Below are 25004 nucleotides of genomic sequence, written 5' to 3' on the forward strand. Positions count from 1 at the left end.
TTTTGTGTTGCTTTTCAGAGATGTCTTGCAATAGATATTTATGTTTCAGTAAGTACTGTAGTAAGAATTAATTCTTCTGCCAACATTTTGAAGAATTAAAATTGCTGTAAAGCAATAAGAGCATCTGATATATATGAATATTTACCAAAGGTGATTTCATGTCCTTCATTGTCTACTGTCTTCCAGTTATCAAAGTTCTGAGGGAAGAACCATTAAAATCCATAAGACTTCTTATTCTGACGCCATGCCTTCAAAAGCTGCTGTACTGTCTGATCTCTTGGGCAATGAGCAAAGGAATATATGCCTGTAGTCTCCCAGATAAAAGAGGGGACAAACTCAACTTAAGAGTTTGTTTTAGCTGAAACTATTGATGCTTAAGATTGCTACACATCATGTATTGCTACTTACTTTGTAATACTGTCAGCTCAAAAGGATGTAATGCAGAAGTAGATAAAGGACTGTATTGCAACATATTACTGCCTGAAACATTGTGGGAATGATTTTGAATATTTCAGATAGAGGTAGATCTCAGGTATTTTTTTAAAGAATGTAGGAGATTATTTTGACCTTCAATCCTGAAAAAAAGACACGTACGTCATGACCTAAAAGTTGAGGAAATTGTTAGGTACAACTTTTTTGAAAGGTTACTGCTGCATTTTAACTTTACAGGGTTTTGGCAACTTTGAATATGTTTCCTGACATTTTCTTTTTTTGGTTTTGGTATTTTAGTGCAATTTCTTATTTTATCCTGTAAAATTTTGGTTTTCTTCTGTAATAATCTGTCTTCTAAAACAATGCATGTCAGTTTTTTAACAAAACACATTTTTTTTCCTCATTCTAATACAGCTTTAGAAAGAAATATAATAAATTCTTGACTGAAAAAGCATCTCTGCAAAAATAATTTGATTTTTAGAAATAGTACATAATTTCATCAAATTGACCCACCTTTTAAAGTTTTTTAACTCATAATTCTACAAATCATTACAAAATGTAGAAGTAAAATTTAGAATGAGTGGTAGTACATCTGAGTCAGGTATCATTAATTTAAGTTCCACTGCAGTATAACTAAAAAGAGTTCTTTCTTTACTCAATAGATTGAAAAGTTCTAGAATGCTAACTTAAAAAAAAAAAGTAAAACCACTTGCCAGTATAGTTGGCAAATAAGATTATTGTTTTATAGTTGGCAAATACTTAAAGTATTTTGTCTTTTTATGGAGTATAGTTCTATTTTTGAATTTTTTATGTCAATAAAAAATGTAGTAATTTTGTACAAGTATTTTATTTGTTTTTTTTTGTCTTGAATCTAGCTTCCTCTCAATATGCATTAGGAAAAGAAATAATTTGGATTTAGGATAACAAAAAATTATATCAACTGGGTTATTAGGATTTAATTTCTCGCTAAGTCATGGAACCAAAATCTATGAAAAGTATAATAGTTAACTAGCTGAAGCTGATGCTTTTTAAGGCACCAAAAAGGCAAGAAACCCCTATTTAGACACTATTTTCTCTAGGGATTTAACGTAACAAAAAATACAGACCATCTTTTCAAATGCCCTTTTTTTTCTTCTTCTTCTTTTTTTCCCTTCAGTTTAATGTATTTTAATAGTTTAACTTTTGGCTGCACAATTTTCTTCCCCACTCTTGCACTGGTGAATTGCATTTAAAGTCCAGTACTTGTATATATTTATGGGAAGCTGGCTGAGACTAGCTAACACCAATTGTTTCAGAAGAACTTGGAAGCTTGTGTGACTCAGTTTCATTTTAGCTTGTTTGTGATTGAAGCATAAATGTTTATATATGGTAGAAAAGCAATAAGTGTCCTAGGCAAAGCATATACCAGCTTGTTTGCTGACAGACACTACAGAAAAGAAAACTGAAATATTTTTTCATTTCCCTGCTGATACACTAATCACTTCAGATGCTACAAATGAAAGAACATCCAGATGTGGTCATCATAATTACAGTGTAGATCAGTATGGGGTTTTTGTTCAGCTCATCAAACGAATTCTCTTGGTATGCAGATCAAAAATTGACCAAGATAATTCTGCCAGTCAGCATAGACAAATTATATTTCTATTGTGAAGTGGAAACTTTGTGTTCCGAAAGAAAGTTGCTGTCTTAATTTTTATTACCTTCCATGCTGTGGCCTTAGACTGAAGTGTTAACCTTGACCACAAATTTCTGTTGATTGGAACAAAACCATGTTGATTTCAGAGTTGCTGTTCAGTATGGCTGAGTGGAATCTTGAATTCAGGCACTAATGTGTCATGGACAAAAGCTTTGCTCTCTGTAGAATGACACTGCACATTAGGGTTACTGGAATGAGGCAGTAGGCAATAAGGGGTTAACATTAATTCTTATTAATAAACGACAAGGAGAGAATTTTTCATGGCAGAAAAAAGGAATGTTTTACATGTTATTTTTTTCTTTATTTAACAATTCTTCCCCTTTTTCACACACATTCAAGCTGGATCTAACAAGTGAGCTGGGTACTGCCTAGAATTATTAAATGTTTCTGTGGGAATATGGGATATGTAGTTATACCAAGTTAGCGTGTTGGAGGTAGCAATTCTACCGCTTTTGAAGAAGTCACCTTATAATTTTGGCTGAAAGATAAATTCTCTATTTCTAGCAACAACAGTGGATTGCTTTCAGAACCGGCACATTTGGACAGTAATCAATTCATAAGGAAATATCCTAGCAATCTAAAATCCAGTTGAAAACTTCATGTTAATCTGAGCATCAGGAGAGAAGAGTAGCAGATTTATAGCCACTTTTTAATTGGTCTTTACCGTATTTTTTTCACATGTTGTTTCAGTTGAGATGAGTTCAAGAAGGTTATCAAACATTCTTGCTTTTGTATCACACATACTACTAGCATTTTTCAGGACTACAACCAGATGGATCATAGATTTTAAATTTTGTCTCCACTACTTACAGTCTGCTCTGTTTAATTTCTAATTTTGTCAAAGGCCACTGTGCTTGCTTCTCAATAAATTATGAGCATGTGGTATGATTAGGAATCTTTCCAAACGCAGAGATGCTAATTTTAAGACACTGAGCATATTTGCATACCCATCACTGAACAAATGATCACATCTACTGTTAGATTATTGCAGTGACATCTAAGCATTTGTACTACAGGTAAGAATAACTTGCAAAGGAGAGGATTTATGCTTGAATTACTTCACGTTTTACAGCTGCTGGAGTGTCTTTTTTCAATAGATTAGTTCAATTTCCCGTCTAGTCAATGAACCACAACATATACTAGAGTAATCAGGTTATTAATCCTTTTTATATTTTAATTGCAGGAGTTGAATTTTAAAAGCTATTATTTGTTTTCTTACAGTGATGAAACTAGTATTGAACAAACAATGATTGATCAACATTAACTTGCATAGTTTTGCATCACCAAACAGTGGTCCAAGTCGCTGTCTTTCTCCAAACAACAGCTAAATACTGTAAAACTTAAAACCCCCATATTTATGCATCTGGATTGAGGGATCATTTATATAATCTTTGTTTGAGTTGTGTTGGGCACTTTGGTAGCAGAGTGCAGCAGTGATCTTGTTACAAGAATTATCAGCAGTAAATTGGTGTATCGCTCTGTGATGTATTTCCTAATGAATAGGGGCAGGTATAATGGTAGGAGGGAAGAAGACTGTAAATGAAGGGTAGAAAAATCTAAAGGCAGAGAATTTAGTAGTGGTTATTGCTCAGCATTGGCATAGATACAAGTGTTAACTTTGCATATGGACTGTGCAGCATTTTCCTGTACTTTATTTCCCAATTAATGTTTGTTATCTACAAAGCTATAGATGGCAGATAACTTGAATTTATGATCTTTGACTCATAGCTAATAGCGAGGGGTCTTAGCTCGATGCATACCACATGCTAACATTTTTGTGCTGAGTAAATCACTTGTTTTTGAATCTTAGTCGAATGAAATACTTTTTATGGAATTTGGTGGACATTTAAATAGCTTTTGTTTAGGGTTGCAATCTAGTTAAGTACAGTACTTAACTATCACTACTAGCTATAATAATTTTCGTTGTTCTCAATTCATTATCAGTAAACTGAGTAAGTTACAGTGGGGTGACATGGCTTGTTGAAAATTAACTAGCAAGCTAATGAAAAGACAGAAAAAGGTAACACTGCTCTCTTTAAGTCCCACTTAAAGGGCATTAATGTTTGGATTGAGAGCCTTACTTCAGTGCTATGCAAAGCATAAAAAAGTTATCTTCTTTTATGTGGGGGAAAGACTAGAGATCCTTTCCATCCTAATAAGGCTAAATTGCTAAATGCTTCTCCCCTATATTTGCCTCTAATAGAAGAGAGATACTGGTCATACTCTGCCATATTTATAATGTGTTTGGTCAGTAAAAGAAATTGCTGTCATTGTCACGGCGTCTTACAGATTAAATGCAATGGTGTGTACTTGTTAGCTCTACTGAACCACCCTTGCTCTTTCCACGCACATGATTTCTGTAAGTCCCTGTCAGCCATCTCCTCCCTTCCCCTGTCTTTCTCGCTAAGCCACTGATGCTGAATATCCATCAGGACATACACCTAGACCAGTAGCCTCGTATCTGGGCCAGGTATCCTGTCCACGCTGTCTGTACATAGAGCCTTCTCTGTCTTCTAACCATCCAACGTGTTGTGTGCTGGAACATTGTAGAAGCTACCTCAAGAGAGGATTTTTTGGTTGCTTAGTTATGAAGTAGGAGCTTGGACATAAATGCGAGAGGAAGGGAGAGACTCAAATCAGAGGCATGGCAAACCCTAGGCAAAGCTTGAATAAGAGATTTCCAAAAATAAAATAATAGTCTGTTTTCCAAGCCCTTGATTCCTCATTTCTTACGCCATTCTTGCTGTCTTCATCCTGCCCCGGACATTAGCTCTTGCAGAAATAAATTCAAGCAGTGACTTATGTAAGTACGCACATGATCAACAGCTGTAATTTTGTAGCCCAGCAGAGTTGGGGAGAGAGAAACAACCTGAATTTTTGGAGACCTTTCTGAAAAGCTGTATTTGGGAAATATGTTATTCAAATGTTTTTGCATTTTAGTCACTAAAAAATCAGCATCTTTGATGGAAGGCATCATTTAAAAAAATCTTTTGGGGCAAGTGGAGTTATCCATGCGGCCAAGTTTGAAGTTGTAGGGTACACCTAGTTAAATATCTTTATCATTTACATTGGTGATGAATACTCATTAATTGATTTTGCTATTTTAAGTGCATTGAGAACTAACCTACATGTTTTTAAATATTGCCATACATATCTGAAGCAATATGTAGTTAAGGGTTTATTGAATCATACTGGTTCATACTATACTAATCTATTTTTGCTTCCAGCTTGTAACAGATGGGAAGTATGCAAACAGTCATGTTGCTATTTCCAACTAAAATGCAACTATCTTAATTTGATTACTAATTTAATCACTCAAGAAAGTCAGTAACCCAAAAGTTGTTAAGTCATGTTGAAGTTACAGAGTGACTGTTTTAAAAAATTACTTAATCTGCTGTCCTTGATACTTAAAATTTATTGCCCAGTAAAGAATATTCTGCTGCAATATTTATGGCAATTGTAGGAGAAGATTAAGTTCAGGAGGAAACAAAAGAATATGGAAAAATGCTAAGCATTACCTCAAGTGCATTATTAAGTCCCGCTGCCTACATGATAGTGGGATCTTGTATACAATTAACTATAGATTTATTCGCAGAGTCAATTACTCCAATGTTTTGGTGGTGACTTGACATAAATTAGGAAATTAATCCTTATTTCTTTTGTTGTCTCAGAACTGTATTAGTCAGCAGTCTGGCATGTATTAAAAATATGTAGAAAGCTGAGTCCTGAAATGAATTGAGAAATTATATTGTTCCTTGCCATTTTTGGTTAGGATTGATTTTTATTTGCATAGCTGCATTAACAGCAACCGAGTAGCTCTGTGTAATTATGAACATCAGCTGTCACAGATCTGTAAGTTGTATTCTGACTTTATGAAAGTAGTCTTTTATTTAAAAGTATGTGCTGTGTGCTTTGTTATAATTTATACTTTTGTAGGATAAATACATTTTAAGCACAAAATTAGTACATTAATTTATACTAGCATATTCAAAGCTATAAAACTTTTATCTCTTTTAGAAAATTGAAAATGGAAGATTTGCAAAACTCAGATACATTGCACATGCTATGGTCAACAGTACAGATCTGTTAATGGTAACTAAAAGGTAAACAGTTTTGACTCTGAATAAGTACTTAACACTATGATCAAAATGTGCATGCCTTGATAACTGTTGATCAGTATCTGCGCTTTAACATGTCTGTCGTTATATATATAGGTAAAATAATGGAGAAGGCAAGCTTAGTGTGCTGTTAATAATCTTGTTCAACATCATTGTTCAGCACAAGAGTATGTTGAGTGTCATAATTTCTGTGTTTAAGGAGAGAAAAGGAATGTTGGTTTTATAATTTCTTCAGCTGAGAAGGATTTGTTATGTATCTGGTTAGGCTGAAGTCAATGGAACTGTGGGTTTCACTTATAAATTAATATATTGAAGGGAAAAAAAGGGTAATACAGGAACAGAGTCAATGTCTAACAGTGGAGTATCAGGCGTCCTTCTGAACTAAAAACTGTATACAACTTTTTGTAGAAATACAGCTAGAAGTGGTGTTATGGTTTTGCTATGAAGCACGGGATTTTAAATAAGGAAGTTTCAAAATTCACTCTTTTGGGAAGTATGCTTTTATGGTTATATATCATTATATGAGAACTATTTTGGAACAATGAATGACTTCACTAGAGCTAGGGCAACTTGATAACTTTTAAGTATTTTTACATTAATTTTTAAATTACTGATTTTATTTTCTGGTGCCTAGTGGTGTGTTATTTGTGACAAAAGGGACATTTGGACAGCTGACATGTGAATGGCAATACACTTATGATGAATTTACCAAAGAACCATTCATCGTTGATGGCAGAAGATTACGCATTGAAGCCAAGGTATGTTAACCTGGTCGTATTTTGTTTTCTTTTTGTGTTACTGTTTATAAAATTGAACTTTAAATTCCTGGTCTCTCTCCTTCAAATTCTTGATCTCCCATCTAGTTGAGATGCACTCTGAGAAGGGAGTTGAAATTTGGCATGGACAAACTCCTCAGATAACTAGCTTCTGACTGTTCTAAGGAGAACAGTGACTTGATGTTTGCAGATGAAATTGTTACTTGAGCCCTGGGAATTTTTTGTTGGTATGCACCAGTTTGTGGTGTAATTTTAGTCTGGAAAATGCTGATACAACAAAACTGTCGTAGAAGATTGCAGAATATTTTTATTATGCACTCTGGTGCTATGGAAATATGCCAATATGTGGACTTATACCTTATTGCGATCCCAAAGCTTCAAATATATCAGAGCAATACATTTGCATGTGCTATGCTTCAAGCGTTTTTTTTTTTTTTCTATTTGTTAGTAATCAAATTCTTCAAAAGCACAATAAGGTATTAGTATCTTCATAAAAACCATAATGACATATGTTTATCCCTTTCAATGCAAGTTGAAGAATGTTGTTCTCAGTTGCAATTTTTCCTTTAAAAAACTCCTAAAACCTTATTTCACTGATAAACTGGCAGAGGACATAAGGAGAAAGATGACTGCTGATGACTGAGTGCACGTACAGAAGCAAAGTTCCTTTAAAAAAAAAAAAAAATCTTAAATTCTTGTTGAAATGGTAACTGAATTTAACTTCAATCAGTAAATTTACCTGACAGTGTTATGTTTTGTTTCTGTTTTTAATAAGCTTCATCTGTGTAATTACACATCTTGGTTGTTAGGACAGTCTTGACAGTATACAAAGTCATTCAGTTTTTCACTCAGATTGTTTCTATTGCAGAGGGCTTGAAAGGCAGAGCCATATTGGTTTGGAGTCCTCCAAACTGGATTTCTGACTGCAAGTGAACTTTTACAGGATGAAATAATTCTTAGAGTTTCTGCCATTTGAGACAATGCTAAATGACATAGCCATCTTTACCCCTACACAGCAGTCATTTCAGAGTCCATTCACATCTCTGCAGTATGATGTTTATTGAAATCTGTGGTTGAAAACTGTATTTTGCAAAGCACTAAGTTGCTATTTTCACTACTTGAAACCACTACTTGCAAGTCAGTATTGGTGGAATGTCCACCCAGGTAATGCCTTAAAGGAGAATGAAAAATTAAAACGTTGGGTAGTACTGGATTTTGTTACCCTACATACTCCATTATCTGCCTTCTGCTCCTACACACTTTTATAGTACTGTCTGCAGGGCCTTCATGGTAAAAAGGGAAGTCTGTTATTGCTGGAGTGTTCCACTCCACTGTGTTTTCATGCAGAAAATGAAGTTTCTCAGGGTGTGCGCATGCAGTGTGAACATACTTAGATTAGTGTAGCGGGTAGAGAGGGATATCTGAACCATAGAGCTGCCTTAATGGTAAATAACTTCTTAGTTGTAAAGTTTGAAGAAACTAACTTTAATTTTGAATTACTGGTTGGTTGTTTTTTTTTAGGAACGAGTTAAGTCTGTGTTCCATGCCAAAGAATTTGGAAAAATTATTAATTTTAAAAGTCCAGAGGATGCTAAGGTAAAGTCAAAATACTATTACAGTGTTGGAGTTGGCTTAAAAAGTGAAACAGAATGCCTACTGTGTATATTTAAAATTCAGTATTTCCACACAGGCGTTACACAGATGGAAATGGCAATGATGTATTCAGTACTGAATTTCAAAAATACTCAATTCCAACACCAAACTCTTCCTTACCTAAATCTTTGGAATTATAACTGTCTGTCTAATGTCTGTTTTAACAGTACTGCTAACAACAACTAAACAATCAAGAATGTGAATTAAAACAGTATGTTTCACTAGAACAAACAATATTTTTAAATTAAGCATGTTTTTATTCTGGGGGGTGGGGGGTGCAGTGCCATTCCTCTGTTGCTCAAAGTACAGTTTTGGTTGAAGAATTAAGAAAATTCCTAATAGAAACACAAATAGTGTATCTGATATATGACATAATCTCTTCACTTTGACATCACTAGCTTTGACTACAACAGAGGGTAAGAGCGGTTCAGGTCTGCTGCCAGAACTATGGGGTAGCCAGGTTGTGAAAGTTCTGCCTTGTTTTTATTATTGTAGCTAATTATTTTCACATTAGTCTTGTATATATTCACACTGGTAGGATATGGTACCCTGGGATCACACTTTGAAACAGTTGGTGAAAGTTGGATCCTCTCATTAGTTTCTTTTGCAACTTCTCGTTAGATTAAGTTGCTTTTCTCTTCATGAGGGTGGTTTCTAACCACAGCTGAGTGATACCTTTTGACTTTTATCTCAAAAAGCATTACAAATACTGTTAAGGTATTTGAGGGCTCCGTGCTGAATGTGACTTGTCTGTACTCCTCCTTGGAAGTACTGATCTCCTCCATTTATTTTTTGTTTGTTTGTTTGTTTGTTTGGGTTTGTTTGTTTGTTGGTTTGTTTCTGTGGTGGAGCAGCAGCAGTGCAGAGGTCTGGTATTGTTTGGGAAGGGAATCCCATCTATGTCCTAGCTAAATCAGGAATAGTTCCAAAAATAAAATTAGTGCATCATATTATGTATGCCAGAAGTCTTCATCAAGGGAAAGAAAGCTGAAAAAGTTGTGTGCACTTTTCACAAAAATGTTGGTTTTGCATATTTTTGTAGAAGGGCCTGTGAACCTCATGGGCATACGAGTATGAGGGGAAAGGTCACTAGCAGACAGGCTTGGTAAGGAGTGTGGTTTTATCTTAGAGAAGGAATACTTAACAGGTAATTCAAAAATTGCCCTCAGGGCCTTAGGGGCTATCCTACAGAAGTTAAGTCTTTGAGAGTCACTTCTGGGCTGTTTAGCCTATGGCTCACTTCTGCAAAGGCGACACGTGTATGTAGAGGGATGACACTGAGGAAGGTGTTTTAGGAACATTAAAAATGAAACTTGCAGCCCTTATAGTAAAAAGGGTATGAGGTCATTTCAGTGACACTGCTTTGTGAACACTGTGTCAATCTCGTGGACACTACAAGGTTGTTCCATCTGTGAGAAGTCCCATATTCTGATGTGAACAGAAACTTATTGAACAGCCAATTCTTCTTTCAAACCTTTAGCATCCTGCTTAAACAGAAGCTCTGGTTTCCTTGAGGGGCTGAGCTTGTGATGGGGAAGAGGGGATCCTAAAGATGTGTAACATAAAACCTGATCCGGTAACAGAATCTGATTTGTAATAATCCACTCATCTTCCTTGAAAGCATTATGCAGCTTTCTCATGGCAATCCTTTTGTATAACTTCATCTCCTACCCTAGATTTCCATGTCGCTGCCCCTTTTTGCGCCTCCCCACCCCCCCCCTTTTTTTTAAAGACTCTTGGGAAACTGATTTTTCCTTCCATGTTCAGTAAACATATAAATGTGATATTCCCGAAAAGAAATCGAATATAGTTAAAGAAAACTTCTTTCTAAATAACTGTGTTATTACATTGCTCCAACCTATTCTTGTCCTCTGTCTTTTGTTGTCCTTGCTGCTCTATTGTCTGTCATCTGTGATTTGTCTGGAGTTGTAGACTAATGCAGAGGATTAATGATGATGTGGGTGAAATGATGATGTCATTTATTTTTTTAAAATATTACTCACTGAAATACAGACCAGGAATTGAAATATCAACCTAGCTAGTTTAATTATCTGTGGTATTCAGTGTCAGATATTGGTACTTAAATGCCTCCATTGTCATGTGAGAAAATCAGCGGTTTATAATCTACAGTGGAAATTTTGAGCATTGTGTTAAAACTCAGTTAGGAAGAGAGCAGGTAGTGAAGTGTCTGGCCAACATAATCTAATTTTCAGATGTTTTATATGGTTTTTACCAAGGACACATTCTTATTTTTTCCTTTTCCTTCACACAGTGGATCCTTTCAAAACTGGAAGAAGTGAGAGAGAATCAGCCAAAATTGTAATGAATGGAGAATCACCAAGATACAAAGAACACTGACTACCTTTTAATTCCTCTTTAACAAGCAGAACTATTTGAATATCAGCAACAAAAGCAAAAACAGGAGGGAAGGAAGATTTATGAAATTGTTCGTTGTGGTCACAACAGTCTATGGCTATATCACAAAAATCGGTGAAGTTAAGTTAAAACAAAATCTAGTGATCAAAATGCTCTGCCAAGTTTTGGCTTGTTTTGTTTTGGTTTTTTTTTTTTTTATGTAAGAATTCCAGATTTCATTTTTTATAAATACAGTGTAAAATGAATTTGTTTTACCATTACATTTGATATTGAAATTGAACTCTAGAATAATTTTTATGATACTATTCAGAGCAAATCTTTCAGTTTTGATTGGATTCTGAAAATCAATACTTAGTTTCTGTCTTAATTTTCACATGACTTGAGGCTGTGTTGAAATTCAGATTTCTCAAAGGAAATGTTAACTTAATAATCACTAGTCTTACAACTCAAATTCCAGGAAGGAGGCTACTGGCCAGAGCGGTCTAATTTAGATGATCACGGGTGTGGATGCTTAGTTAAGAATGTTATTTTCTTTTTGTAAATTAATGGACTAGGTCACACTGAATTTAGAATACAGTATCATTTTTAGTGTACACTTTTTTATATTCTACTCAAGGAGATATTGCAACACCTCTATCAATATTCACAGAAAATATAACCGTTTACAAAAATGTACAATGGGGAGAATTAATATATCTCTGCACTAAAGATATTAATTAAAGCTTATTATTTTAAATAAAAGTTACTAACAATCTTGCAACTCAAGGAGTTTATGGGGTTATAAGTGCACTGTTGCATACCAAAAAGAAATGCCTTGGATTACACAGTATTGTGTGCTAAGCAAGTGACTAATAAAAGTAAAATTTATATTCAATAATAAATATAATATTTCACAGTTGCTTTTATTAACTTTTATTACCCGATTAAACTTTTTCGTTTCATACCCAGACAGCAGAACTTTAATAGGAAGAGCTTGAATGTGTGCAATTCTGCTTATCTCTTAGATGTAATAATCATAGTATTGTTGAATGGCTGTTCACTACGGTTGATATAAAAAGTACAGGAAACAGTACAATGTTACATGAAGGTTTCCATAAATACCCATATTAAAGTCTTCAGAGTATCTGGTACATGTTATAAGTACCTGCTGCCAAAATACTATTTCTAAACAATTGTTTGGAATATTTATAGCTACAAGATACAATTCTGACATTGCTGGTGGTGCCTGAGATATCCAAATTGTTGCATTATTGTAAAATCTAGAATGACTAGCATGCTAACCTACAGTTGCAGTTCTTCAATGTACTGTACGCCTTGCCTTTGGTGTTGAGTAACCATTTAGTGGGTTACAAAATACGTGCAATCTTGTAATTTTTCCCATAAATTGTAAATTGAATCAAAAGATCATATGAGAATTTCAAACTATGACAACAACTGTGTTACTCCACTTGTTTGTACACAAAGCATGTACCAAGAGTATTAACTCAGGTTATAATCACGCCAAACTAATAGGATACTTTGCCTTAGATAAGTAGTTTTATTAGGTGCACTGAGTACCAGTCTATGTATGGAATTTGTTTTTCATCTATCACTCTTCATCTTAGGAAATTATAAGTCATTGATATAAGTCAATTAATAGTTTTATCATGATCTTGATTACTGTATTGTCTCCTCTCTCTTTCTATCCCCAGTATTTACTATCTGCTGCAACTTTCACTTCTAGTAACTCTTGCAAGTACTTTGTACATTCCCATTTGTGTAGCTTTTCAGTTTATCCTATCCTAGATATTTTCTCTTCACAGAGACTGTATTTCAGTTAATATTATCTCCAGTTCTTAACTTTCTTATGTTTATTTTGCCAACAAACTCTCAATTCTCAAATTTCAGCTGGCTCTTGAGTAATATTTGAGCAATTTAACCATTAACGTTGAAGGATTTATTTTAAATGTGCATGTCTTTGGTTAAGCTCATGTTTTGGAAAAGATAATATTTTCCCAAAAATTGCATTTTTCGTATAGAGTATAAAATGTTTTGATACTCTGTGCTAAGTAAAAGCCTTAATGCAAGAACTAAAACACTGGAAGTGTTCAAAAGTCAACATGGGACCTTTCCCCCACCTCCCTCCTTCTCTCCATCTGTAATGACAACATGGTTTTCTGTAGTTCCTTTTTCCTAATCAGTAAATTGTCTTTTTCCTTTGTTTTTTTTTTTTTTCTTACACTTTCTCCATACAGTCATGAATTAATTTTGCCACTTCTTGGCAGACACCAGTTGTCTCTGTGCTAACTATACATCAGCCTGGGGTGAGCAAAAAGGTATTCAGACTTATGTCATTCTGTAGTTTTCTGGATTACTGCAAGTTGTTTGAGATGTCCACTCTGCTGTGCCTCATTCCTTATTGCAATATGCATGTTTTTTTCAACACAAAGGCAGAATAGATGTATTCATTTTTATTAAAAATGTATATGCAAGCAGACAAGGGGATCTCAATAATAATTAAAATGTAGGCGTTTAATCTGCCCACTGTGGTGTTTAAAAATATACAATGGCCTTTACTGAAGTAGTGAAGAACAGTTTCTCTTCTGAATGACTGTTACCTAAACTTAATACTTTTGAGAAATGCCATTTAGAATTACCTCTAAGAAATCAATGACAAACCATAGAATCAAAGATGCCAGACTCATTGCTAAAACATTTGTAAGTCTAACTGTTTGAACCTCTTTTTGTCCAGCTGCACGGCTTTGCATGGCATGGCTCTTTTGGTTTCCAGAATTCTCCCCCCTCCCTGACATCTTCTTCACCTTGAATAAAGTGAAACTGAATTTTATTTGACTGGAATGTGATTATTACTTGTTTTCTTTATATACTGCTTTAATTAACAGGTAATATCATTACTCAGAATACCATAGGTTGAAATTGACAAATTAAGTCAAATCCCATCTCTGAGATCCCAAGATCAAGCTTCTGTTGCAGCCATTGCAGTGAAAGCAGAATACAGACTTTAGTCTTTACCTTTGCTTTATTATAAGGACAAGTTTTTAATAACAGGATTTACATGTATAAGCTCCCTTTAAAATATTTTTCTGTTGCCACATTGGAAAAAAAAAAAGATGATGTTGCCAGATAATGAGATTCTCATTAAATCCTCTTTATTTCCCCCCAAAATTTCTGTATGTATACCATTAGCTTATTTATTATCTTTAGCACTTCACAGAATACACTGACATATCAATCAAATCACTAAGGTCTTTTGTTCCTTAATGAGTTATTTTTAGCCATCTATCTGCAAACAACAAGTACCACACACTAATCAATAAAAGATTAGTATTACTATGTAATGGTAATTACAGTTTAATACTTACAGCATATTCTTGAATTTGAACTGCAAACCCTAAGTTTCATAATTATTTTGCTGACGTAAAACAGTTTCAATAAATACATCACATACCTTATTATAGGATTGCTAAGTCTTGTGGCTTTTTCATAAATAGCTCCATATCCATATGACATTTAAATAGATTTGTATATATTTGATTTGCATATATTTCCTGGTACTGTATTAGCTTCAAGAAAGAATATTTCACAAAACTATTCAGAAGATTTTTTTTTTTTTTCCCCCCTTCATGAGCCTTTCACATTTGAATTCCAGAAAAGAACTACCTAAAGGCTTCATTGCTTGGAATCACGTAAGTATTGTACAAGGCAAGAGTGCACAGTGTTTCTTGAGCAATCATACAATTCCACAGTGCCCTTTTCCAGCATTAAACCCTCCCACTTTGATCCCTCTCCATCTGCAGTGACTAATCTTGACTGAAGATGCAGCAAAAACTGAAGCAGCAACCAATACCAATGAAACATTCACTTCCCGCGAACTAAGGATATAGGAGGCTAAAGTTCCTAGCAATTACTGAGGAGTTGGGTTTTCTTTTTCCATGTTGATCAATTTATCTGTAACTTCTGCCAAGGAAGGGTCTCCGGCTCTATGCTTAAACCTGTTACCAAAACCAGGCCAGGCAAAGGAGCTGACTGTTTCATTATTGTGTGCAGACTATTATGGAAGTTAATTCAAGATTGTGGAAGGTTTGGGCGTTCATTTCCCTTTTTTTTTTTTTTTTTTTTTTTAAGTAATTGAGACTATTTCAAAAGAATAGAGTTATTAAATGTGGGAACTGTTGGTAAGATACTGCTAGTATGCATTGTGTGTTTGTCTCAGATACTGTGCAAAGTGTTTCTGACACTTGGTTTTCATGTGTATCACAATACTCATTTCATTATGCAGATCAAAATTTTACAAAGCATTTCACATTTTCATACAGAAAACACTTTTGTTTATTGTCATCTTCTCTTGCAATGCAAATTGTCACAGTTGGTTATGCGATTCTTGAATGTATTATGCTTTTCTGTCTAAAACTGAACAAATTAGTAGATAGATGATACCTTTTTTTCTGCCTAACTCTATTACTCAGTCAAGATTTGCCCATTATTATTTTTGCTGGTGGATTAATTAGGAATTTGCTGGCCAGTATATGCAAGTACATACACGCATCACCTAGGAGCCTGAGCTGTTATTTGACCTAAGAAATGCAACAATGATCTTGGTCACAATTTTTGCTTCTGTGACTCCAAGTAAGATCCAAGGATCTAAAATTCTACTCAAGCAGACACAGGATTTTTATAAAGATGGCTTTGATTGTTTTCAGGTCACATCTGGAAGAAGAATTCTAAATATTCTTGTAATACTTCAAGGGAGGAGTAAATTAGCTTTTAAGTCTCATCCTACAAGGAGTAAAAGAATGTCCATGCCATTAATTTTTATTAACTCATCATCTCTGGTTCAGTACATCAAAGGCTGAAACAAATGTGACTGCTGGAACAGGCATGATGAGTCAGGACACTAATAAGCAAACAGGGATTAAAACTGAATTATCTTTTTGCTGGATGTCTCCTAGTTTTTTATCTTTGTGGGTTTTCATTCCTTGTCGCATCAAGCAGATTGAGAACTATGTGCAGAAGTTCATCTTGGTAACTGCCCTCATTAATGTTTTTAAATGTTGGCTGCGAAGTGTGAAAGAAAAGCATTCATGTACTGATGGGTCCTGTAAAATGGTAACTGTCTCACAGTCTGCAAATCTTGTACTCCAGCAAAGCCAGGCTCCCAAATTCATGGCGCTGGTGTGCGCTTCACATAGACAGCGTATCTTGACTCAAGATATTAAACTGCTAAGAGTTTAAACAGATGTTTTTCCAGAAGTTCCCAGGGGGCTCAAAACTGGATCAAGCAGTTCAAGCGTTTGGACATTTCATATGCTTTCCTCCATCAACTCTGCTGCCCGAGAGAAACTATTTTTGTCATCTCCTTTTCCTGTCACTGGAAGTTCTGGAGTAAAGTACAACTCCAATATCTCCAGATTTGTATGACAAGAAATACTTCTGAATTATTTTTTGAGCAACAGTGGTTAGTTTAGGACAGCAGGTCTGAGGACTTGTCATGATGTCAGTACTTCTGAGGGAGGGTAGAGATGAAATGTGGGGGACATGTCACTCCCCCTTGGCCGCCTCTCGTTCAGCAAGTGTGGCACTACCCGGGACCTCATCCCAGGGGGTACTGACCTGTTCCCTCCGTGTTCATCACTGCTGTTCAGTAGCGTGGGCACAACATATAGGTCAGTGTCCTTCCCTCACAGAAAAAAAAGCAGAGTAAGTAAGAACAGGCATCAACTGCTTGTTCCAACACTAAGGAAAGAAAAAATGAATCGACTGTTACAAGCTGTTTTCTCCTTAGCAACCAAAAGCAGCTCTGGACATACTTTACTTTTTCTCTACTGCTGGACAAAAGGGAACAGTGCTGTTTAGTATGTGAAATGGTAAACATTTTTTATGGGCAGTGAAAGGTCAGGGTGTGCTTTTCACAAGACTTGAACTGCAAGAGCTATCAACCTGGCTGAATACACAGAAGCACTGCTCAAGCTGAAATATCAATATAACTTGACTTTTTTCTGTGCTGAATAGGAATTGCTATTTTATGCTGATAGTAAAAACTATTGCCATGATATTTCTTCTTGGAAAAATTGAATGTTCATATATTTAAATACAGGAAAGTCTCAGAACATCTTTTGGATAGAATTACTGCTAATTACAGACTGTTCTACTAAAACTCTCTCCTTACCCGTGTTGCTGGGTTAGCTGATCAAGTGCCAGTGACTAACACAAATCTTGCATGGGTAAACAAGGTTTTCAAGATTGCCCTAATTTCTTTATTGTTTTGTCTGAGAATTTTTGACCTAGTGAAGAATTGACTGAGCTATTAGTGGTGCTGACATCTTTAGCGGAGATGTTTGTAGTTGGGCAGGGAGCTGAGGAGACAGGACAATGGCTAGAAATCTTCTCGAGGAGAGCCTTTACTGCTCTATAATCTGTGCAAAACTACCAGTGAGGCTAAATGACAAGGAAAATGCAAAGAGCAAAAAGCAAATTATCTTATTGACTTGGGGTAATTTAAGGCTTAGTTTATCACAGGTAGCTGTGGATGATTCCCGAGCTCCCGTGGCAGTGAATGCTGAGAACGTTTGCTAAATGCCTTGCTGTCTGAGAAGCACTTTTCCCCTTCAGAAAAGAGTAAATTCCATGGACTGACTACAAGATCTTAATCTGTTATTCCTTAACTGTGAAAGGTATTTTATAATTGTAAGGCACTTGAACAAAAAGGCAGTGATATGCAAGTGTGACCAATAACTAATCTTTTGTAATGATTCCTAGAACATTAACAGGTTTGGTGTATCAAAAGCTACCGAGAGATGTTTCTAAGAAGTGTAAAAGCTTACCCTAGTCTTTCAACTATACGTTTCTCAGAACAAGAATATAAAAATGTCTAGCAACCTAAAATAACATTAACTTATCATCTTGTCATTTTTAAGGCATCACTGTTTGAAATTTTATAAGCAATGATTGTAAATGCTAAATAAAAAAAAAAATTAGAGGAGAAGAGAAAAGAAAAGAGAAAAGAGGAAAGAACAGAGAAAAAAGAAAAGAGAAAAGAAAATACCATCTGGGCAGCACAGTAGTTATGTAGATTCGTCTAAAGATACTAAATTCCCACAGCTATCAAAAAATAACTCACAGACAAAACTAATATGGGAAATATGGACACAGTATTTTAAATGTATAGCTTGAATAGTAAACTTTGAAACTCATTCTTCAAAGTTCTGCCAATCCGTATGTCCTGGGTTGAGTGAGTGGTGGAGTTTTTTGGTGGCAGGGGAGGGGGCTATCGGGGCGGCCCCCTGTGAGAAGCTTCTCAAAGCTCCCCCAGCTCCACGTCAGCTCCACTTCTGTTTAGGAAATTGAGCCAATCGGCTGCGCCTCTGCGATAACGTATTTTAAGAAGGGATGTGGTGACATGCAGTGGGACTGGTGAGGAGGAGTTGCTGCAGCTGCGTGAACACCAAGGTCAGTGGAGGAACGGAGGAAGAAAAGAGGGGGGAGGTGTGCCGGAGCAGAGACCCCCCTGTATCCTGTGGTGAGACGGCAGGTCGGCCCCCCCTGCCACCCATGAAGATCTACGGTGGAGCAGACACTGATTTGTGGCCTGTGGCTTCTGCTTGCATGATCAAGGTTCTGTACCCGAAGAAGGCCGGGATCTCGTGGGAAAAGGTAGCCCCGCTGCTGTAATTCAGCTCTGGGAGGATTGCAGCATGCGGGGGTGTCCCACGCCGGAGCAGCTCAGGAAGGGCTGCAGCCATGGGAGGGAATCCAGTCGGAGGAAGTTAGTGACCCATGACGGAGCAGTGTGGGGAATGCTGCGTCCCATGGGAGGAATTCATGTTGGAGAAAGTTTGTGGAGGACTGTCTCCTGTGAGAGGGGGACCACGATGGAGCAGGAGGAACAAGTTCCAGACACTCCCCTCACCGAAGATGAAGGGAAGTGGCAGCACTGACTGCACCCCCCCATTCCCTGTCCCTGCGCCACTGGGGGAGGAGGTAGAGATATCGGGAGCAGAGCTGAGCCTGGGAAGAGGGGGGGGTGGGGGAAGGTGTTCTCAAGATGTGGCAATGCTTCTCACTGTCCTACTCTGTTATGTGTTGTTAGTGTCTGTAATAAATGCGTGTTCTTTTTTTCTTCCCCTAACGAGTCTGCCTCTTGCTCGTGATCATAAAGGGAGATTTTTTCCCCATCCCAGTCCTATCTCCAACCCCAAGCCTGGCTCTCTGTCCCTTATTGCCGGAGGGGAAGGGAGAGAGAGCTGCTGCATAGTGGTTGGCTGCCAATCAGGCCTAAACCACGACACCATACTTTTTCAGTAAATATAAATCTTCCTCCCATTTCTGTAAACAACATTTAAAAAGACACTTTTTTTTTTTTTAATCAACACAGGCTGTGCTATGAGTAAGCCACACTTTGTGGCTGCAACCATGCTTTTGCTTTAAACCAGGTTGAACTCCCTCAAGTTTAATTGCAGGATTGTGTCCTTGACAGCAGCAAAGACAAAATGAATATTTTCTGTGTCTGTAGCATAAGTGAAGTGTGAATAGATTACTTTCTCCTTGTCTGGATTCTGATCCTGATACAGCTTCAAAATGAAGTCTCGGGCAGCTTTGACATCTTGTTTAGGTCCTAGTCAAAAGCACCGTTAGTGGTTTTGAACAGTTAAAAGCCATGGGTAAAGGAAGAAATGTATGGACAATATCTTAACAAGCTAATTTCATATTTATATATTAAATTGCTGTAAAGGCATACTCCCTAGTTGGCATTTTCTTATTCACATGTTAGTGGAGCAAAAGCTGTTACAACAGTGCTTTCTAAAATGTGTCAGACTGTGCTTTTTTCAATGGTAAACTTTATAGGTCAAAGTAATTTTTTTATAAAAGCCTGCACAACTGAAATTACCCAGCATATATTAACAGTTTACTACATTATTATAGTATGTCAAAGACCATGAGAGAAATTAAATTTTCCAAAACACATAGGGCAAACAGCAGTCTCTTTGGCCAAGAGAGGGATGTGTGTTTTTTCTGTAGCTATTAAACCATTCTAACTCATTATTAATTGTAGGATTCAATGAATTGTGTGTCTTGTAGAATATAATACTCTATTAAGTAATGGAATACATCTGTGATCATTTTTGTCATTCTTTTGGTGACTTTATCAGCAACATTTTTAAGGAAAGTTATCCAAGCTGCTTTTTAAGTTTGGACTTTTATGTAGATAAATTATAATAATGAATGCAAAACTGTGCTATGGGTTATTACTATATAAAGATCTGGTTTAATAGCTGTATTCCTCAAGTTCCCCCTGTGTCTTGTCTCTTGAGACTAGAGATGAAAAAGGTGCTTCTTCTCATAAATAAACAGTGATCATACCACTTTAATTGTAACAGAATGGATGCAAGAAATCTCTTAAGAATCTGTGCACGGTGCTCCAGTAAAAATACAAAGTTCCAGTAAAACTGAGTAACTTAAGTTTGTATTCTAAAGGATGGAGTAGAAAAGCATAGATATCAAATATATTGCATAATTCCACTTTCTGTGTTCAATTTAATGAGGAAAAACTAACTGCTTTAAATACTACTTTTAACTTCTTGAAGATAGTGTGGGTTAAATGCTTACCTGTGTATTCTGGAAAGTAGCTAATTAGATGGGAATACATGATCTTCTCTTCTAGAAGATCTTTTTTATTTAAAAACAAAATGACTGAAGAATTCAGAAACCAGGGATAGGTAATGATAGTTTTAAATAAGGCTTTGCTTTCTTCCATTCGATTCTACAACAAAAATTAATGTGAAGTTACACTCTTTAGACAGTTGCATATACAAATCACACCAGCCAGAGATCACATAGGTTTTTGGAAAGCTTTTTAAAAAATACTACTTTTATTAAGCATAATTGCAGCACACTGGCTGATCATTACTTTTCATGTTCTATATCCTTTCATTCAATGGGTTTTGGATCACCACTATGAATGACATGATGGCATGTGAAATCAAGGTAAGCCTATTATTAATAGAAATTATTCACATGCTTGTATGAGTTAGTGGGCAGCCATGGACTGCTGCTCTATGAAAGCCTCTTCTGACCTCACAGTGAGTGTAACACAGTGAAAGGACAGGAGCGTGTGTACTCATCCATACTAGTAATAAAGTCTGTCCATTTCAAGAGGGATCTAAGAACACCACATTCAGAGGTTGCTGTTTGGAGTCCCTGGGGAAAAGCTTGTGATGGCATTCAGTTCGTTAATGTTCAAAGTAATGTTCAAAGTGAGCATAACAGAATGTTCAAGATGATGGTGAAAGGAAAATTACAGTTAACCAAGTTGTTCATGCATTAAAAGATGAACTTTAAAAACTCAACTACAGTGGATGTTGTCACACTTCAGCAAGTGAAGTAGGGTATCCTTTTCACAGTTCAAACAGATCTTGAGAAAGTGAACTTTGGGACTTCAGAGTTTAAATGGTACTAAGCATTTCTGAAGGAGTCCTCATACTGCAGGATGTAAAGCCAGCACTACCAAAAGTAATGCAGTTCCACTAACATGCTTTTCCCTAATTACCTACTGTTTTCTTTTTTGCATCCTTCTCTACATCTGGCTATTGATGATGATGGCACTCTAGAACAGATGGGAGAACTCGTCTTATGTTGTCTAACTTTGGGAAGTAGGTAAATTTTAAGTTATTTTGTTTTAATTTTCCTTAATTAATGCACAGGTTAATTCTGAAACATCAGAGATTTAAAAAAACAAACAAAAAACCTAATTACAGAAGACTGAGGTAGTTTTACTTGCTTAGAGATATTGCTGACACTCAACTTTTCAAACATTTGACATGGTTTAAGTGATTTAAAACATTTTAAAATCATATTTTGTCTTTTAAGGTAGAGTTCACTTTTACAAGCAGACTGCTAATTTAGTACAACTTCATGCCTGCTTGAACAGCTTCTTAATGTAATTCTGGTATCTGCAAATGCTTTTATGAAGACATGTGAATGCTGTCTTTCTTAAAAAACACGCATCTTTTCCTGCACCTTATATACCCCCCACTCCTTACCTCACTGTCACATTCTGCCAAGACTTGATCATATTCACTTAATGCAACTAAGAAAATGATGGAAGTGACACTTTCGAAACAATGGATCCACTTCCTTCTTTCTGACCTTTGGCCACCTACATCCACCATCCTATTAAATAAAAACACAGTCAACATATTAGTCATTTTCATAAAATACATTACGTATATCCAAAGGCTTTATAACAGATTGCCCACCTGAGATAAGCTTGAACTATGAAAAGTATATCTTACCATTGTACATTCTGTTTAATAGTTAAACTTGATTCACTTCCTGTACTGCTCATTAGTGGTGTTGTGGGTTAATCCTGGTGGGCAGCTAAACACAACACAGCCACTCACTCACTACCTGCTCCCCACTGTGGGTGGACAGTAGGAGAGGAAAGAAAGAGCAAAAGCAAAAAACTCGTGGGTCGAGATTAAAAAAAAAAAAAATAAATTGTTTAGTAAGTGAAGGATAAGTGGAAGAAGAGATAAAGAAAAAAACACAAGTGATGCAAAAGCATTCACTCACCACCTCTCATGGGTAGATCAATGCCCAACCAGTTCCTGAGAAAAATATGGCTAACCTCCTTAAAACCCTCTCTTTTAATTTTTATCATTAAGCATGACGTTGTATGGTATGAAATGTGTCTTTGATTAGTTCAGGTCATCTTCCTGGCTGTCTCCCCTCCCAACCTCTTGTGTGCCCCCCAGCCTATTCACTGGGGAGCAGAGAAACAGAGAGGGCCTTGGCACTGTGCAAACATTGTTCAGCAAAAGCTAAAACACTGGTATGTTATCAGTACTGTTTTGGTTACAAATCTAAAACACAGCACCATATCAGCTGCTGTGAAGAAAATTAACTTTATCCCAGCCAGGCCCAACACAAACTTATAAGCCACTTGAGACACAATAGAAAATATAATGCTGAGCTTTCTTCTGTGTTTGTAGAAGTTTTAGTGAAGTGAGTTGTAAACATATTAAATACTGTTTCCCCACACACTCCAAAATCTCCTTCAGCTCCCTCCCACCCCCAAAAAAACCCCAGTGTAGTCATATCTCACTACTCAAAAGAAACAAAACATTCACAAATATCTCAGTTCGACATCAAATTCATATGGTTTTGCAGACAGTTAAGTATGTCCCTCATATTTTATTGAGGTCAAACTGTTCCCTAGAACATTCCATTTCCAAGAAAAAACAAACAAAATACAAAATCAGTCAGGCTGGTTTGACCATGTGTTATGAGAGGGGGTTCTGGTTCTGTGTTGTAACTGCAGGCAGGTGTTTGTTCATGACAAAACAGATTGCTTGATGGAAGAACATCTATAATCATGCTAGTGGGAATGCTGCAATTTTGAAATTTAAAAAAATGCTTTCCCTTTAGAAAATCAGTAACCCCACCTGTTGAAATAGCTTGTCTAGTAGTGGGCAAGACAATTTTAAGGTGCTTTTCAGATTTTCTTTCACCTTTGTGTGTTTGTTTGTTCCTCTCAATTCCACTGAACATAATTTTAGAATAATATATGGCAGGCAGAAGAGAAGCATCTACTGTCATGACCCTACACTTTTTTTTGCCCCTTCCTCCTCTCCTCAGTGTCTCCAACTCCCTTCCCTAACTTTATCTAACCGAAAGTTGTAAACTCATTGGAGGGCTTCAGCATATCTATTAGGGCCCTGTCTTCCAAACAGTTACTGTCAGGAGGCAGAACGGTTGGCTCTAAATGGAATTAAACTACATTCCAATATGAGCACACATGAGCACTACAAATACCTTGCCTCTGTACCCTCCCCATCCAAGGCTTTTAATTAAACTAACAGTTCAGAACGCACAGGGCTGCTTGAATTTAAAAGATTTTTTCATGTAATGTAAATTTCAAAAGGAATGTTTTGAAACACCGCTCAAATTACTGTCTCAACTTTGGAGACTGAAAGGGCTGGAAATACAGACAACACTCATGGAATGAAATAGCTTAAAGGACCTTAGAAGCAAAGTTGCAGCAACGACTTTCATAATTGTATACTGAATCATTTGACAGGCAGTCTTACCTAAATCCAATATTTTCTAAATCAAAAGCATACTCGATAATTCCTGTAGTTGGCACTCGGACTCTAAGAATATCTTGCTGAGTTGGCAAATGTGAGGGCATGGCAATACGGTCAAGGTCAGTAAGATAACTAAAAAATTAAATATACAATAGAAACAAGATTAATACACTATCATAAATTAATCACATCACAGATTCAAAACCAAGGTACTATCCAGCAATCACACAAATGTACCCACAAAAGCAGCTAAACAGAAATTCAGTTGTATATGGCCTTAGTGCAATTGTTGCTGGCATAAAACAACAAAACCCTTTAACTGAGACCTGCATGTACATTTCAGACAGAATACTACTAGTCAAAAGAGATGATGCCTCAGTGTTCTATACACAATCAGCCCACACTCAAAATGATGAATTTTATTTTAATAATCTTTGGTATTACCCCAAAATAAACACCAGAATTAAGATTTGTAAACAAATATAAATATCAGTCCTAGCCATAATGTTTACCAGCAGTACTCGATCCCCCTCAACTCATCAGTGATGCTAAAACTGCACACAAATGTGAAAGCTTGCTGGACAGTATTTGAGAGAGTTATTAATGGAAAACACTGCAAAAGTGAAGGCTTGAAACTTATGTATTTTTAATATAAAAGACGATGCATTTACTTCCTCATCTGCCCTTGCAGTCATTCTTAACTTTACCCCCCTCAGTTTCACAAGGCTCTTGTGCTTTTAATGGCTGGCATGAAATTCTACGATGATCTGAGCAGCACGTGAGCAATACAGAACTGATGCCTGGTTTTCCTCCCTGCAATCTATCTTACCACCACCAGAAGGCAATATTAGATCATCCAAAATCCTTACAA

General features: G+C 36.2%; 2 protein-coding genes across 4 annotated transcripts in view; one reads left to right on the plus strand and one right to left on the minus strand.

Moving 5' to 3' along the window:
* The window catches only part of VPS13A (vacuolar protein sorting 13 homolog A), a 112081-nt gene extending 98203 nt beyond the window's left edge, over nt 1-13878 (plus strand). For all 3 annotated transcript variants that reach the window (XM_042787877.1, XM_042787878.1, XM_042787883.1), the window contains 4 exons: nt 6146-6231; nt 6881-7004; nt 8544-8618; nt 10948-13878. In XM_042787877.1, the coding sequence (XP_042643811.1) occupies nt 6146-6231; nt 6881-7004; nt 8544-8618; nt 10948-10998 (336 nt within the window). In that variant the 3' untranslated portion in view covers nt 10999-13878. The remainder of the gene's footprint in view (nt 1-6145; nt 6232-6880; nt 7005-8543; nt 8619-10947) is intronic.
* A 5593-nt stretch (nt 13879-19471) lies between these two features.
* The window catches only part of LOC104363342 (guanine nucleotide-binding protein subunit alpha-14), a 77297-nt gene continuing 71764 nt past the window's right edge, over nt 19472-25004 (minus strand). Inside the window, 4 exon segments of the mRNA XM_042788007.1 lie at nt 19472-19662; nt 20655-20808; nt 22088-22217; nt 24137-24265. Coding sequence (XP_042643941.1) covers nt 19472-19662; nt 20655-20808; nt 22088-22217; nt 24137-24265 — 604 coding nt within the window.

This window comes from Tyto alba, unplaced genomic scaffold, assembly GCF_018691265.1.
Source record: "Tyto alba isolate M040663 unplaced genomic scaffold, T.alba_DEE_v4.0 Super-Scaffold_13, whole genome shotgun sequence".
NCBI classification, from domain to species: domain Eukaryota; kingdom Metazoa; phylum Chordata; class Aves; order Strigiformes; family Tytonidae; genus Tyto; species Tyto alba.